Source organism: Eptatretus burgeri, chromosome 2 (assembly GCF_056783735.1).
Source record: "Eptatretus burgeri isolate ZD-2024b chromosome 2, Ebu_testis_v1, whole genome shotgun sequence".
In the NCBI taxonomy this organism is placed as follows: domain Eukaryota; kingdom Metazoa; phylum Chordata; class Myxini; order Myxiniformes; family Myxinidae; genus Eptatretus; species Eptatretus burgeri.
The window spans coordinates 142519406-142537613 of NC_140962.1; the positions used below are offsets into that span (position 1 = coordinate 142519406).

The window sequence follows — 18208 nt, forward strand, 5'->3', positions numbered from 1 at the left end:
TTAGATATTTATCAGTATGCTATCCAGATGAGGGCAAATAAGCCAGAAATCTGGACAGGTGGCTCTGTTTGATGTTGAACTGATGATGTTGATGACCATGTAATCTTTGTCTGTTTGACAGAGTCACTGGGCTGAGGCCTCTGGTTTGAAGGTGAAGCTTTGGTGTAGGACTATGTCCAATGGGGATCGGGGGAGTGCTTGTCACATTCCACATGTTTATATATGCACATATATCTATCTCACACATGACCTGCCCATGTGTACTCTGAGAATGTGTGCAACATTTGTGGCAGTAACACATTGGCCAAGTCATTGGCTGGGACATACAAATCCCAACATGTAAACATAGTGTGTACAATTGTTGGAATGTTTGTTTGTGTTATTTATTGATTTAATTAACTAGTTAATTGTTACTTGCTTCCTTTTGTTTGCAGAGTTAGTTATTTGTTATTTCACTTCTAAATTTTTTGTTGTCACACATCCTTTCACAAAAAAATATATTGACATGAGTCAGCACATCCCTCAAGTCCATTCCTTTTTTAAATGGGGAGGGCAGTGGGAGGCATGACTCCTTTCCAAGAACAACCATTCCTTGGTGATTCCCACCTCTGTTTGCTCTTTCTCTTCCTGAACCTGCTGTAGTTGGGATGCAACGCTCTGCATTGACCGTGATAGTTTAGGACACTTTGCAGCCAAAACGTCCTGCACACAATAAAGAAACAACAGAAGTGAAGAATCGTGAACCTCCGTGGTGGATTAAAAAGGAACACTCTACACAAAATTATATTGAATCTACACCTCCAAGATGATGGGAATTTTCGTTTCAAATTAAAAAAAATATTGTAACAGGTGTCCACAACCATCCTTGATAATGTTGTGAAATGCTGAGGCCCTCACTTTTTCACCTTTATTCGCTTTTGAATTAATTTTCTCTGCAATTGCTTGATCCATTGACACGAGACTTTCAATGTAGGAACGCGTACCCATGGATAATTTTTTGAAACCAAGGTTACATGATTATTGGATGCAAAATGCGGCCAGTGTTCCAAGAAGTCTGTTTTCTGTAGGCATGGGTTGCAGAGTGTTTCGGCAAAACACAATGGCTCCTCTCCACTCACATTACTCGGCGAAGTCACTTACTTCATGACCAGTGATGATTGGCTGTTTACCTTCAAAGGTTTTGTCATTGAGAATCTATATGTTTATGTCCTGGCAGGAACACCATTCATGGAACTGAATGACATTTCCGTTCTCCAAGCTGAACGCTGCATAATCCTCAAAGATGGGTATATATATACCATTACTGGTGGGCCCGTTGGTCCTTGTCCAAAAGTCCAAATTTTCCTTGGTCTTCACAGCCTTGTTACATACCTACCTGCAGTACTGCTTTAGCATGAGCCTGCCTTTCACCAGCCCAGATGTGCTTAGGCCAGGGTGGGGATTATACATTCGTTATTATTGTTGCCAAATTATACTACTACTATTATTATTATTATTGTTGATAATACTAGTACGTGGTCGTACGTGCAAAAAACAAACAAACAAACTTTCAAACCGCGTGCCAGAAACAACAACCACACAGGCCGTTCCTTCGCTCTCGCGTGCCCGTATGTGTGTGGCTGTATGTGCAAAAAAAAAAACAAACAAAAAAACTTTCAAACAACCACACAGGCCGTTCCTTCGCTCTCGTAAACGACGACTGGATTGGGGCATTGTGTTTATCGATAAATGCGCATAAGAAATCGAGAAATTATAACAATACAGTAAGTCATCACTATCCAGATACAATACAGTAAGTACATTGTAACCCATAATGGGGAACGCACTCTAACTTGGCCATAACTTGGGAACCACTTGTCCGATTAATTTCAAACATTGATAAGGCAAACAAACAGAGATTGCTGGAATTATAGATAGATAGAAGATAGATACTGTGGGTGCAAAACGCCAAGCAACGTGTCCTGTCATTGGTAACGAAATGGCGCCCTTTCCCCATCGGCCACGCCCACGCAGCAACGTGTCCTGTCATTGGTTGGTAAATAAATGGCCATAACTTGGGAACCACTTGTCCGATTAATATAAAACCTTGAAAAGGCACATCCTCAGGTCCCCAGCAATATACCTGGCAAGTTTCAATTAGATCAGACCAGGGGTTGTCGAGAAACAGCGGTCACAGACACACACGCAGAGATTGCTGGAATTATAGATAGATTATTAGTATTAATTGATATATGTTTTGTTACAATGTTATCATTGTTTTTATTATTTATTTTGTAATTGGAATGCCATGCTGCGGTAGAAGGGCATATTAAGCGGCTCTATACACCTTAAAATGGCATGTGTTTAAAAAATGGGAATTCTTCAGGATTTTTTTTGCATTTCATGAGCTTAATCAACTCGGGAGATCATGATGATAATTTTGGGTGCATCACATTCCACATCAGAACGCTCCAGTAGAACTCCCCAAAAAACATGACACACACACACAAACAACTCATCCATTTATAGTCAAGTCTTAAAGGGTCTGCAGAGTCTTTTCGGTCCTCTGGGGGGTCTTTTGGGTCTTTAAGGTCATCTGAGTCTTTTGGGTCATCTGGGTCTTTTGTGTCCTCTGGGTCTTTTGGATCTTATTGGTGTTGGGGATCTTTGTGGCCTTCAAGGTCAAAGGGGTCTCAGCAGTCTAAAGGGTGAAAAGGTACATTCCAATAGTACATAATGAATCAATTGACATATGTAATTAATGGAGACGAAAAGCATGTCTCAGTCATCCATTTATAGTGGATGGTTCAGCTGGCTCCCTCAGTCAATATACCATCCACCGTGCACATCTACTATGTGGCAAGATACGCATTGCTGCCTCGACCAATGACCCTCAGATCATTACTGTCGGTCCCACAAACACTTTTGCCAAATTTGTCCTGTATTCGTTCCTTCAGACATCATCGTCGAGACACTTCCCGCCTCACCTACCATTACATAACCAAACTCAAAGAAAGCAGTTCGAAGCCCCGACTCTGGCTGGTGTCTGCCTCGACCCAGACAATTTTCATGCTCTTCTCCAAGAGTATGATGACTTATTTGACCCAAGGCCCAAAGGTTATGAGTGCTTCCAATACATTCCAATATGTGGTTAATATGGGACCCATCCAGCCCCCTCAACAAAAGGGTCCCCTAGTTTTGCCTTTGTACTCACATGACAACCTTGTATAACTGCAAAATAAGTTTTACGAGCTGGAGGACATGGGCATCTCCATTAAATCGGACAACGTCGGAGTTAATGTTGAGTACCTCAACACATCTTTCCTCATCAACAAGTTCGGTGGCGGATTCCAACTAGTCACAGCGTTTGGCAATGTCGATCGCTGTAGAAAACCCCAGCCTTCCTTGATGCCTGATAATGACTCGAATCTTCGAGAAATTGGGAGATGGAAGCACATTATCATTACTGACCTGACGAATGCCTTTTATCCAATTCCACTGTCTCAAGAGTCAATGAAGTATTGTGGTGTTGCGACTTCTTTCCATGGTGTTAGGGTCTATGCTCGATCGGCCATGGGTATGCCGGGTTCTGAAACTGCACGAGAAGAACTAAAATGTCACGTACATGGAGACCTATTAGAGTGGGGTGTTGTGGCTAAACGTGCCAATGATCTCTATTTTGGTGGAGCAAGCCTAGATGAACTCCTGATCAGCTGGAAATGACTGTTGGATGCACTTTGAGCCGTCCGCTTAAATTTGTCAGCATCCAAGACCACCATTGGCCCATCATCTCAGGTTGTTGGACCTGCAGTGTTGAGCGACTTGATCTCTGATCTGAGTCTCTTGAACTCCTTCGAAGTTGCATCCACCAGAAGCCGCTTTCAAACGTGTCACAAACTGTGCCACAATCTCCCCCATCAGTCTGCATCATCTAACGGAAAACAAGCCACTTAAACTTAGCATTGGTCTTCACAATGTAGTGACCATTTAGTGCTCTCACCGCTTCTTCATAATTATCTTTTTCTACAGTATCATGAAACGTCTTGAAGGTCTTTCTCACCGCTTCACCAGTATTGAACAATAATAGTGCTCTCCACTGTGCCCACTGGGCTGGTGATGCGCCATCCTCTCGTGTCGGTGTACACTTTGAACTCTTTGAGTGAAGCCTGCCATCGCGTATTCACAAGGCTAGCATCACCCATCGACACACTCAATTGATTTTAATCCTCATCGCCGATTCAATGTCGTCACCAGTGTGGAAGAAATTTTTTAAAATTATATTCATATACTCTCAATTATAATTGTTGCTGGTGCTTCATAAATTTAATTTTGATGCTATAGTCGAATTGGCTGTCAATTGTGTTTCCCTTTTGTCTGGGTGTTGATTGGGGGGGGGGATGTCTTGCTGTGCTACAGGGTGGCCTGGTTGATGGCACTGCAACTTTCAGCATACATTTAGCATATTGTTTAACTAATTAGGCAATACTTAGACAAATTAACATATAATGAAAAAATAATTTTGCCAACGCGTTCATGACGTGATGATTTATGCATTTGCAAATTTTGAAATTCATCGGACCATCGATGGTCGAGATTTGAGGGGGGGGTGCTGGGAGCCCCCATCCCTTCCTCGCCCCAGGCAGGGAAAGCTCAAAATCACCCAGTTCAGTTAGTATTAAGACCTCAATGACCCCTAAGACACTTTTAGAACCTTTTTTACATGCTTGAGAGATTACATGCTGTGAACCCCTTACAGTTCTTCAACACTAACTACTATTTAAACATACCCTTTAGAGTTTAGACCATCCAGTGCAGAACCTTTTAAGTGCACACCACACAAGTATCTAGAGTCTTCTTGTAAAACTCACACTATACTTTTTCCAGCAAGTGATGCATAAACTCAACCCACCCAGGGGTGGGTACTCTGCTCTCTAATATATAAAGAAGAAAGATAGTTTGTTTGTTCATTCGTTTATGCATTCGGACCCTGCGGGAACCTGTGCGACCAAACTTTGCATGGCCTCCTCTTTCATCCGGAGAAAGCTCAAGAGCTGTGTTTGGATATAAAAAAATAACCCCAGATAAAACCAGATAAATGGCTTTCAGGCCTCGATCAAGTCTTGTGCTTATACACTGTCTGCATTTTTTTTTCCCCCTGGGAGCAATTGAGTAATATGTATTGTGAAGATCATATGTTGAAGTTGTCGTGATTTGTTGTCAGCAACACAAATTTAATTGTTTTGGCATTTCCACATGCAACTGTTATTTAAAAAAGATTGCTTTACACAGGTTTATGACAACACCTCCATGTTCAGGCCTCCAGTGAGTATGTTGTTTGTGCACTGCCCAGCTTTTCCCTGGGAGCGATCGAGTAATATGTTTTCTGAAGATCGTATGTTTAGTCCATGGGACCAGGCCAGAAATTCCACTTGTCGGTACCATCTAAGGAAACCAATCCTAGTTATGATTTTTGAATTGGTGTATATATATACTGAACAAAAATATAAACGCACCAACCTAAATATCTAAGTCAAGATTGCCATTATGGGAAAATGGTCAAACCGATGATATGTTTGAGCAATGGTTCCTTTGTTTTGCTCAAGACAGATGTTCCCATTGAAATTGACCACTCTGAATGTGTGGACTCACACGTTGAGTAATCCTTCCCATGAGCACCATGGGGCTTGACAGAGTGATGGTCAGTGAGTGTGACCAGGACACAAACACTCCCTATAGCTTGCCCTATAAAAGGCCTCCCCAAAATGTGGACTGGTGCCAAATGTCAACATGCCACAGATGTCACAAATCTTGAGGGAGCGCACCATTGGCATGCTGAATGCTGGGACGTCAGTACGGGCCGTTGCAGCACACTTCAATGTCCACCACTCCACCATTAGCCGCCTGAGAACACGCCTCAGAGAGACTGGAAGCACCGTGAACCGCCCACATGCCCGGCGACCACGTGTGACCACCGCCGGTCAGGATCGTCACATGAGGCTGCAACATCTCCGGGATCGACTCCGACCGGCCACGAGGACTGCCGATGAGACTGTCGGGCTGCATAACAGGCGCAGGCGATAATCTGGTGATGTCCATGTGCCGGAGATGCACCGCTCTGCGCGACACCAACGGTGGACACACCCGCTACTGACTGTGTGAACTCTGACAGTGACACCTCGGTTGTGTCGGCTGTTGTAGCGCAAAGACTGTCGCCAGAATTCTCAAGGAACTCTTTGAAATTTAATGCTCAATTGTCATGGATTCTATAACCAAATTGTTGTGAAGATTTAGTATTAATGAGTTTGAGGTAAAATAGTAGCAATCGCTTGGTGCGTTTATATTTTTGTTCAGTATATATATATATATATATATATATATATATATATATATATATATATATATATATATATATATATCATATTTTGATGTGATAACCATTGCAGACTGGCAGCTTATTGGTAGTTATCATCTCTGGAATGTACCCACCCTCCGCATAATGAAAACAAAAAGGCAAACAAATCTGGATATCCTGAGCTGTTATTGAATGATATTACCTTCATGGGATGTGTCAATAGTCCATTGTGTGATTTTCCCCCAAAACGTCAATATCTCAGAATGGTAAAATGGTAAAAATGTAAAATACATACACTAAGCTGCTCTTCTGGAACGGTTATCACATATTGAAATAATCATATAATCCCTACCAATAACTTAGTAGCCCTAAAGTTTGGTTTCCCAGATGGTACCAATATATGCCTGGGCCCATGGACTAGTTGAGATTGTAGTAATTTGTTGCCAACAACATAAATTTAATGATGAGAGTATTTCATTGAATTTCCCTGGGCAACACTGGCTACTTCAGCGAGTAAATAAATGAATAAAATTCTGATGAGACACTCATATTCAGAAATCTCACGTTCGTGAGGAATATTCCACTCCCATGATGTAACGAGCTGATCAGAAATAGATAATTGCCAATTAGAAAGTAAAAACAAATCAGCCTCCTACAGATACAAAAATAGAATGGATATAATACGGTATGTAAAATAACCTTTTTTTTTTGCACCGATTTGCTCACCTTTAGTTCAGCATGAGCAATCTCCACAGCAACAACATTGTGGTCTTGATGTTGTCCACCCCTGCACATCGAGCACACCAAGCTCCCATCATCCTTGCAATAGAGTTGGATTGGTTTTCCGTGCTCATTGCATCTTAGTTCCTCAATCTTCACGCCTGGCTGCACCAGTCTGTGCCCTTTCTGTCGATGAAGCTTCAGGTGTTGCACACAGCAGAGGATCTCACAAGGTACACACCTCTTGGTTGCCTTTCTGTTACAAAGAGCGCAGTCACTCTCATTGCCTCCTGATTTCACTCCCATCTTAACATCCACACCGCCATGTTTTGCATCTCGGGCCTCAACCCCCAATCCAACTTCTCTCTTTTTCGCCTTTTCTACCAAGTTGACAATGATCATATTTACTTTTAGTTTTGGTTTTTGTGTATAAACCTCACGGCAACTTGGACAAAAACAATCTACATGGTCTTTCCTGCTCTCCCAGCATTCGTTGATACAGACATAACAAAATGAGTGGCCGCAAGGCAAAGTAGTGGGCTTTTTATAGAGTTCAAGGCACACTGGACACGTGAGTTCATCCAAGCTATCTCCAATATCAGAAGGAGAAGAATAAAAATCCATCTGCTTGGGGGTCACAGAAGAGTGTGAAGCAGAGTTGAATTGAAACCTGCAAATGGAGATTGAAAATTAGAAAAAAAGTTAAAGTAATGAAAGAGGAGGAAGAATATTAGCACAATGAACAATTAGCTTAGGAATTATTATTCTGGGAATTTAAAGTGTGTGTGTGTGTGCGTGTGTGTGTGTGTGTGTGTGTGTGTGTGTGTGTGTGTGTGTGTGTGTGTGTGTGTGTGTGTGTGTGTGTGTGTGTGTGTGTGTGTGTGTGTGTGAGTTATACGGATAAGAGGAAGGATGACATGGTCAAAAAAATTAGGTTTGAGGATCACTGATTATGCACAGGATGTGTTTCTTGCCATGTTGGATTAATTATCAACATGAAACGTTTGCTTTTAATGGGAAGAGAGAATCCCAAAAACAGAGGGATTGTAGGGAACAGTTGAACTGCTGAAAGCAAATAAATACGGATGAAGATTATTGTTAAATGGAGTCATGAAGATCATGGTTTGAAAAGTGAGAAATACATTTGTTTGTTATCGATACAAGACTGAGGTTCAGGGAAGAGGAGGTGATAGACAAGACAGAAGGTAAAGAGAGAACCTACTAACAGTGGGACAACATTTGGACATAACAAACAAGGGAATGAACAAATCGGAAAGGTATAAGAGAGAAGGAGGAGGAGGAAACACGGTAATCTGTAATTAACAGAGTTGTATTCAGAAGGGTTAATGGGAGAAGCAAAGATTGAGTGTAGGGGTGGGAGATGACATGCCTTAAATTTCTGTGAAAAGTTGTAGTTTGTTTACCATTGAAAAGCATTTCTTTATCCATGAGAAACCCCAAGCTGTTATTTATTCAAAAAGGGTTTTTTTTGAGTTGTAGAGCAGCCCCAAATAAATGATCCTACCCAGCCTGAGATATTTGGACGAAATATAAAAATAATAAATCAAGGTCCACAGTCATGATCTCATGAAATGTCAAATCTCATGAAACACCCTGACTTTTGGTTTTAAAATTTTGAGAGTGAAAGGTTTTTTTTTTACAAAGTGCTTCAAAATACCCACCGAAGAGTGGAATATTAGGAATTCGGAAGAGCGAATGAAGGAGGAAGGAGGTTATGTTTTCACCTCTGTCTGTCTGTTTGTTTGTTTGTTTGTTACTTGCAAAATCGAAGATTTTTCAAGTATATTGGTCAGTCGATTTTGTTATTCTGTCTGTCTGTCGCCTAATACATTTTTGACACATCATGTTATGTATCATTTTTGGTCCCATCTCTCAATGGTGAAGAATCACTTTTAAAATTCTAGTAGCTGTATCCGGATCTTCACAGAAATCTAATCAGTTCTTCCTTGTCACACACCCAACTTGCCCACCAAATTTTATCTGAATCTGTCCACAACTTTTTGAGATACCCTGCACACAAACAAACAGACAAACAGACAGACAGAGGTGAAAACATCACCTCCTTCACCTTTGGTGGTGGAGGTAATGAAAACAGAACAGAGACTGCATTCTCTGAAATACACTTTTTTTTCTTCTTCTTATTTTAATCAACTTAATGCGTTAGTGAGCTCAATTTGTATAATTGAGTGAAAAATGTTTTGGAACTGCAGTCATTGTTGGAAACATTAATTTTTTTTCACAACGCATTGGGTGAAGTCATACTTTGCTCGTCACACACACACATCATTGGGGAAATTGTGCCCGTCATTATAAATGGAAGTTCAAACATGTTTGTTTAAATTTTTTTCACTTACATGTCCTTCAATACCATGGAACAAATTTTTGTTCTCTTGCTCACAAATTATTGTTACATTTCATGTGCAATGTTCAAATAATTATTATTCCATTATTCGATTTTATCAATGGTGCTGACGCTGAAAATCCCAAAAAGCAAAATAAAGTTTATTTTGTCTGTATTATCCATGATCATGTTATCTGTGAGATATTTGATGCAAACCTAGGCAATATAGAGTGGCCTATGCATCAACTGTGAGGATCATACACGCTGTGAGTAGGCTGAGTGTGAAGGCACGACCTCGCTGACTTAACACGCACATTCTTTCAAATGTAACCAATCTTTTAATAATGTGGTGGAGGCACCTGGTGGAGGCTTATGTGACGAGTCAAAATAAAATACCATTTCTCTCCATGAAAACCAGAGACCTTATAAAAGTGGGGGAATTACCCCATCTGTTCAGACGAGTTCTTTACCAATTTCGATATAAACAACTAAAATGTTTTTCCCTACAAAATCACCAACCAAAATAATAATAATAATCCGACACCAATGAAACTTGACACAGATGTTCATCCTTCTCTGTGCAGTTTCTAAACAGTATCAGGTTATTCTCATTATTGTGTGACTCTCTCAAAGCCTTGTACATAAATCACGTTTCTGGTTCTAAATCTTGTTGGAAAAGGAAAACTAGTTTGACTCACCTTCGTATGTGTGTGTGTGGGTTACAAAGTTAGTAAAACATGTAAGTGTAAAACTTTTTGTATGATTAGGTACATATCAAACACAGGTACACAACAACATCAGGAACAAACATACATATGTAGCCACCACATTAATTTAATATCTACCATCCTTTGTTATTTGAAAGAAATGTTGATCAACTCTTACAATAAAATCACATAATAATCTGTTATTCCACAACCCAGTAACTGAATCATCTTCACATTACCTGTCCCGATGAAGCCGTTTTCAAACTGCATGAATATTAGGTCCTTCAAGCAAGCAATACAGGTGTGTCAGTTCCATTACATCACACAGGAATGCAATGATGTCATCGACTTGTAACGACATCGAACCTATGGAGTCACAGAACGCTTTTGCCACCAACTCAATAGCCGGTTGTTGTTGTTGACACCCACCAGCTGGCATTTGAGGCAGAATGAAACAGAATATTTAAATCTGAATTATAAAAAAAATTCCTTCATCCTTCAATTTCATCTCCAATTTCAGATATAAAACAAACCTCAATTTCCTGTCTTCGTTTTGATGAAGAAAACTTGATGTAGCCCAATGTGCACCTGATATTTCAGTTCATTGTTGTCCTTTATAATGGGGCTCGACCTCCACAAGGACAAAGGTGGCTCGAGTTGGGAGCTCCAAAAACAAGGATTTGAAAGAGATGTGGAGAGAAGAGAAGAGAAGCAGAATAAATTTTGCATTTCTCTTGAACATCAGGATGAAACACAAGTGTAATCCAAATGATTCATGAACTCCAAATAAAAACTTTATTTATATGTGTTTGTTTTTTTTTTCCAGAAATCCAGAGCTGATCACTCCAGGGCAAGTGGCAGCTCTGCCCGATTCCCGAGGATTCGCCCACCCTCAAGCACTTTTAAAGCAACATGGTATTCATAGAATACATACCCCGCACATTCTTGAGAAGGACTTGGTGTGAGCAAACTTTTTTGTTTTTAAAGTTTTTTTTCTTCTTTGATCCAATATGGCTGTTAGGCCACGTGATCAATGACAGCATCTTTATCAAACCAGTTTTCCAATGGGTACTTGATCAATTAGTTAACTTTTGCATTGATCGGTTCAGCAGTTTCTCCTACGAAGATTTTCAAAGATTTTCCCTTCGATCCAATATGGCCGCCAGACCACATGACGCATGATGGTCATTTTAATGAAAATCCTGTTCAAATTTCAAGTCAATCGGATGAAAATTGAGGATTTCAGAAATTTGCCCTATGTTGACCTTTTGGCCTATGTTGACCTCAGTCAACATAAAGTGTGTGTGTATAGAGTATTGGTAGTTGAATTCAATGACCAAATGTGCAAATCCTTTTCAAATTTCAAGTCAATCAGGTGAAAATTGTCAATTTTAGAAATTCATTCTCTGTCGACCTTTTGGCCTATTTTGACCTAAAAAATAGTTGGTGGTTGAATTTAGTGAGGTGATCTGAAAACGCTGTTCAAATTTCAAATCAATCGGATGCAAATCGACATTTTTTTATAAATTTGGCTTATGTTGATCTTTTGGCCTATGTTGACCTCAAAAAGAATAATTGGTGGTTAAATCCAGTGAGCTGATTTGAAAATCCTCTTCAAATTTCAAGTCAATCAGATGAAAATTGACAATTTTTAGAAATTCCGGCCTATGTTGACCTTTTGGCATATGTTGACCTCAAAAATAGTTGGTGATTGAATTCCGTGACTTGATATCCAAATCCTCAACAAATTTCTAGTCAATCAGATCAGATGAAAATTGAGGATTTTAGAAAATTGGCCTCTGTTTACCTAAAACGAGTTACCGCTATATCACATGGTCATGTAACATGTGGTAAAGTTTCAATTTCCTCCACTGAACGGTTTTCGATGTGCGCTCTTAACAAGATGCAGACACGACGTACACCATACGTACATACGCTACTGATCGCTTAACCCAGCTTCTCGCTTCGTGAGCGCAGGTTAATGACATATTTCCATCCTTGAGTGCATGTTACGCAATCACGCGCAACCAGAAACACAAATGGCTGATGGTAAGACAATCACCTGCATGTTATAGTGGAGAAAATAAGCCATACAGGGCCCTGTGACCTCGAAAGTCCGAATAAGAAGGATTCTCATGGACTTGCTGATCAGCTGTTCGTGTTGCCAGATTATGTCGATGGAAGGACGTATTACTTCTGCGGAAACCGTCCGTGACTCCGGGACATCGTGAGCAGGTATGTTCTCATTCAAAGACCTTCACCGGCTTCCAGCAGTGCGATATCTCGGGACTTGTTAGTGGTGGTTTACTTAAGGGGTTTCAGATGTTTGTTTGTTGGATGTTCATGTCACCTAAGAGCTATTATTAGTTAACCAGGAAAGCAACCTCTTTTTTTTTACTTGTCCTATGGCTCTTGGTGGAGGCACGCACACATCCTCACACCTCACACACATGGGCAGACTGAGTTTGGGGGAAGTGACAACACTTCCCAGAGTACATCTGTGTGCCAGCAAAGTGTACATTCAGCCAAATCTGTAGCTGCCAGTTGTGCCAGATTTTAAGGCCTCGAGGGAGTGCACCTCTTCCAAGAGCTATTCAGAGAGGGAGACTACCATGTTTGAAAGGTGATCATTGTTGAAGGACTGAACGTGAGTATACGATGTTCCTGCATTGAACAACATGTTCTAGGTTGTTATCCAACAACTTGTTTCCTTCCAAGATCTGCAGAGATAGATATTGCAACTGTCTGCCTCCCAGAAGGGTGGTGTCCTGTTCCACACAGGGTAGAGTTATCCACAGCATTATAAAGATAATTATCCGGAGAATTAATAAGTAATAGTATTGAAAGAATTAGATAATTATCCAGACTAGGAATACGTTTGGTCACAAATGTTGCATGATGGCTTACCAACCTCAACATGGAGACCTCAAGAAGAATGCCATCAAAGGCAACATGTTGGTCCCGTTCGCAAAGAAAATTTGATGACCATTCACAGAGGGTTCTCTGACTACCATGAGCAGACAGCCTGGAGTGCAAGGCTGGTGTCAGACATTCGAAAGCTCGAGACATGTCCGGTCATATAGCCCTGATCTCTTGTTTGAGTTTGAAGGCATCCATCTACTTCTGACACCGAATCAGCAGCATGCCAAAGGTGGGATGATGTTAGTAGTTGGGGTCCAGACAGATCGTTCATCTGCACTATCCTGTCCGACAAGACGGTTTGAGTCTCGTGATACCGAATTGGCAATGCAGCAGCACATCGATGTTGGGTGAAAGGTAGGGTATTCAATACTCTCAGGAAAGATATTATACTCTGTACCTGCATGGTCGATCAATATGATTGGGCGAGAGAGAGAGAGAGAGAAAGAGAGAGACAGAGAGAGAGAGAGACAGAGAGAGAGAGACAGAGACAGAGACAGAGAGACAGAGAGACAGAGAGACAGAGAGACAGAGAGACAGAGAGACAGAGAGACAGAGAGACAGAGAGACAGAGAGACAGAGAGACAGAGAGACAGAGAGAGACAGAGAGACAGAGAGACAGAGAGACAGAGAGACAGAGAGACAGAGAGACAGAGAGACAGAGAGACAGAGAGACAGAGAGACAGAGAGAGAGAGAGAGAGAGAGAGAGAGAGACAGAGAGAGAGAGAGAGAGAGAGAGAGAGAGAGAGAGAGAGAGAGAGAGAGAGAGAGAGAGAGAGAGAGAGAGAGAGAGAGAGAGAGAGAGAGAGAGAGAGAGAGAGAGAGAGAGAGAGAGACTTTCTTCACGACTTGAACCGAACTATATGAACAAAAATGCACAAAAAGGATGTTAGGGTTAGGTTGAACCCTATATGAGGACAGGCAACTGTCTCACATGCCTGGTGTTGATTTAATGGTTAGGGTGGTGGGCTTGGGATCCTAGGATCCTGAGTTCAAATCCCTCTCGGCTGTTGAATTAATACCAGGTGGGGTTGACTCTGCCTGTCATCCTTCCGAGGTGGCAAAAGGAGTGCCAGCTTGCTGGTATCCTGTGTTTGAGTGGCCACCCGTCCAGGATTGTTCACAATAGCCAAGGAGACTGCTTAGGCAGCACCAACGCTCTGCATAGATTATGGTCCCAATGGATGGATGGAACTGTGTCACCTCCTCCAGTGGGAGATGAATTGAAGTGAGTAAGTGCATGGAAATTGGAAAATGTTTATGAGGATGATGTGAGTGCTGAAAATAGACTTGAACAGTAACTTGAGACCACGATGTTCTGCACGTTTGGAGGATAATTACATTTAACTCGACGTTTGAACATAAAATAAGGTGAAATAAATAATTTTAACAAACGTTTTTCAAAAATGTCTCCTACTACGATCTGATGTGTAATGGGTAAAAAAAAAATACTATCTAATGTGTAACTTTAATACTCCCAAATACTCACATCTGTTTGAAATGCAATCTTTCACGAGACCAGGTGAAATTGTAACACGTCACGTGAACACTTCCCTCACAAGGATGATCTTTTATGATGTGGCCTTTGTATAACCTCCAACGACATGCTTTACAGGTTAAAAAACAAAACCTTATGATCATCTTTTAGTCATTATTTTTAATCCATTAAACCTGCATTAATTGGTTTCCTTGTCAAAAAAAAAAACATTTTTTGATGACATCATAGGTAGAGAACTTTTTCTTCCTCATGGATCGGCGATCAAACCTGTAAAGTTTCGCCTTGATCTGTTCAGCCATTTCAGAGAAGATTTTTGAAGGTTTTCTTGTTAAAAAAAATATGGATATTGAACCACGAGACCGATGATGTCATCAATTTCCCCCCCCCCATACAATTTAGCCCAAGATGACCCTCAAAAATGTTCATACTGATCGGATGAAGCATTTCACGTATGCAATTATGACGTCATAACGAAGCCACCTATTTAATCATCAAAAAAAAATCACACTATTTCCCATAGGAAGTACTTGACATGTGCCAAGTTTTAATTTTTTTTCCATGGAGCGGTTTCGGAGATAGAGAGGTCCAAAGTTTTTCCTTTTTTCCAACATGGCTGCCATACCACATAACCTATGACGTCATAATTATCATTAAAACATTCTACAAGAGTAGTCGTACCCATGGTGAAAAGTTCTTGTCAATCGGGTAAGCTGTTGCAGAGAAAACAGAGAAAGTCAGCACAGACGGATGGACGTACGGACGGACAGACAGACGGACAACCCGAGAACATAATACCTCCAGCGACTTAATCAGCAGAGGCATAAAAAAAAGACTTAATATAAATGACATATCAAAATAAGCTTGTGGGGTTTTTAACACTGCTGCCTTCACTGTTGCTGTGCTCCGACTCCTCCAACAAGGCAGCGGTGGGAGATGAGGGTGAGGAACTACTCATGGGGAGAAGAGTCAGGCTGTGGCTCATCCTACTGTAGAGCTGCAACTTTCTTCTTAAAGAAGGCATCGAGGGTTGACTGCCTAGCCTTGTTTTTCTTCACCCTGGGCATCTCGTCGTAGCAGGAAACAGCATTCAGCATAGAACGCTTCACTTCGGTTCGGCGCTCCATTTCTGGGTCATTGTCAGAAATGATCTCAAGTGCTTCATACAACTTCAGTAACACATCAGTTAAGTTTTTGGTGCTCAGGAATTTCTCTGGTTCAGTCTCCTCTGGTAGCAATTTCCTCTTGCCTCTCGTGGTGCTCGTCCAGCTCCTGCAGCTCCTCGTTGGTTAAGCAGCTCCAGCTCCCATGTGAGGCCATTAGCTCCTCCAGATCGCCGACATCCACTTTATCCAGTCCAGATTGGTTGGCAAACTGGAGAATCTACCTGGTGAAAGACTCCTGCACCTCAAAATTAATGAACTCTTGACAGACATCTGACAACACCTTCCGCCACGCGCTGTTCATGGAGATGTTGGTGACGTCCTCCCAAGCTCTATGAATGTTTTCAATTGCATTCCTGATTTTGAAATTCCTCCAGAACTGCTTAATGGAATCATGACTCGGACCATCAATTATGTGGAACAGCTGTCTGAAGGTGTGATGACGGTGATATGCCTTGAAATTGGCAATTGCCCCCAAGGCCATGGGTTGGAGGTGAGAAGTTGTATTGAGACACAAGAGGTATGTCTGTATATCTCATCCTCAAGTCACAAAAAATTGCTCAAGACATAAAAATTTACCTATTCACTTTGAGCAAACACCTGTATTCTTGTGGAGGACATGAGAGAATATCTAAGTGAAACCTCAACAGTTAGAATACACTCCTTGCTGGTGTTCAAGAAACTCAGAATAAACTAGAAAAGCACTCGGGAGATCACATACCTGAACATTTTAATGTTTTGTATCCCACTTATAGGTCGGATCTGTATCCAACCCTCAACAAAAGTCTAATTAGCTTGTTTCTATCACTTAATCAACTTGTCCACCAAGTTTCGTCCGAATCCATCAATAACCTTTCGAGTTATCCTGCTCACAGGCAGACAACCAGACAGGCAGAGAGACAAATAGTGGTGAAAACACAACCGAAGGTGGAAGAAGGTAATAAAACGTTTTTCAAGGAAACATTTTGGGGCTTGCTTCTCAAATGTGGTGAGAACTTCTTTGGAAGGCAACTCCACAAACTGGTGAAAAGAGGAATAACGAGTTTAGGTTTTATGGTTAAGCCTGGATTTTGGAAGTTTAACAATGACGAGGTTACTGGAAGAATGCGTGCATCCTGGAGGATCTGGGGAGGTACGGAGGGCTGGGAGAGCAGAGGGAGTTGGATCGGAGGAGAGGTGGTTAAAGCACAAATAAGTTTTCAAAACAACTGGTTCAACTTTAACTCTTAACAAAACAAATCTGCATTGTTAAGGTATTGTCATGGCAGCAGTTAATTCATTGTCCACAATAGTTCAAAACATGAGGTGTTGATCATTAAACCTGCGGTGTGACACACCGATGCTACCTTTTCAACTTCAGCTGTAATTTTACCGGAATTTTATAAATGTCTTTTAAGCAATAATTTAACTAAACGATTGACCTTTTCATTTTTCCACTTGCTTGTTGAACCACATACTTGTTGATCAAACTTCAAAAATGTTTTTACCGTATAAAGCACTTTTTCTGAATAAATTCACATGTCAATGTTCTCCAATCATGGCATAATTCATCGTGAATAAAGAAGAATTTTAAAAATAAATAAATAATAGTAATAATCATCGTGCAATGTTTCATAATTGTTTGTTTAACAGTGATCAGTTTGCGAAATTGAGTAAATTATCTCAAGTTTTATATTTCGTTGTTTACCTTCTCAGCACTGTACCTTTTCCATCGATTGTGTTTCAATAAAAGAGAAAAATAAACCTTGCTGTACCTTCCGCACAGAAATGGGCATAATGCTTATAGTTTACATCACAATTATTGCTTCGGAGTCTTTATAAACTAAACTGAACTCTTCTTTCCCAATGCCATGTGCTTCTATTTTTTTTGGCATTCAAAATAAAAATAAATATATATTTTCAGAATTTCCCTTCAAATTGAGTTGTCAGTGACATTGATTAATGTAATTCTGTATGAAACGTTATAATATTTTAACATTGCCCAAAACCCCCCTTAGAGATTGAGGGCTTATTGGCACAACTTATAGGTATCCTGTGTGTGGATAAGTGATGGTTTCAGTGGTTGTTGAAGCCCAGGCATTTTTTTTTACCTCTTCTCCATAGTTCATTGTGTGTATAATTGTGTGCAACCATGACACTGTGGGTGCCATTTGTTTTGACCGCAAGTTGACTCGCTTATGTTTCAGAGATATCGAGCGAATCGAGTTTAGTTCCACCAGCTCTTCCTGAAATTGAAGTATCCGTGGATGCTGAAACTCTATCCCATTGGCGTTGCATTACATCACCTGCAACACAGAACCTGCTCGCTGCATGGCTCCCTCGCTGATCAGTGTTTTTATCGGTTGCTTGTGTATTCAGAAAGAATGACGCTTTGAGGTGGAAACTGGAACGATCTCGGGATGGTTCTTGTGCAGATCACCTAATGTCGGACCCGTGTCCGAACGGCATCGCGGCTCGGACTCGAGCTTGTGACGCACGATGGGTTCATGGCTGAGCAGAAGGTTATTTGT

The 18208-nt window shown here is 41.0% G+C and overlaps 2 protein-coding genes and 1 long non-coding RNA gene across 6 annotated transcripts in view; 2 read left to right on the forward strand and 1 right to left on the reverse strand.

The window, feature by feature from the left end:
• LOC147033380 (uncharacterized) overlaps positions 1–6291 on the forward strand; it is a 44996-nt gene extending 38705 nt beyond the window's left edge. The window contains exon 3 of the long non-coding RNA XR_015051244.1: positions 122–6291. This is a non-coding gene — a long non-coding RNA (uncharacterized LOC147033380). The remainder of the gene's footprint in view (positions 1–121) is intronic.
• The window catches only part of LOC147033381 (tripartite motif-containing protein 14-like), a 29018-nt gene extending 18542 nt beyond the window's left edge, over positions 1–10476 (reverse strand). Inside the window, exons 1-3 of one of the 2 annotated variants that reach the window (XM_085854228.1) lie at positions 10360–10476; positions 7058–7721; positions 607–702 (exon numbers count right to left, since the gene is read on the reverse strand). In XM_085854228.1, the coding sequence (XP_085710354.1) occupies positions 607–702; positions 7058–7675 (714 nt within the window). In that variant the 5' untranslated portion in view covers positions 7676–7721; positions 10360–10476. Of the gene's footprint in view, positions 1–606; positions 703–7057; positions 7722–10359 lie in introns of those variants that run through there. The other variant, XM_085854239.1, reaches the window with a different exon arrangement.
• Positions 10371–18208, forward strand: part of LOC147033382 (uncharacterized) — a 76724-nt gene continuing 68886 nt past the window's right edge. The window contains exons 1-2 of one of the 3 annotated variants that reach the window (XM_085854676.1): positions 10371–11035; positions 17885–18208. The exon at positions 17885–18208 is cut by the window's right edge and continues 187 nt beyond it. In XM_085854676.1, coding sequence (XP_085710802.1) covers positions 18177–18208 — 32 coding nt within the window. In that variant the 5' untranslated portion in view covers positions 10371–11035; positions 17885–18176. Of the gene's footprint in view, positions 11036–17759 lie in introns of those variants that run through there. The other 2 variants (XM_085854659.1, XM_085854669.1) reach the window with 2 other exon arrangements.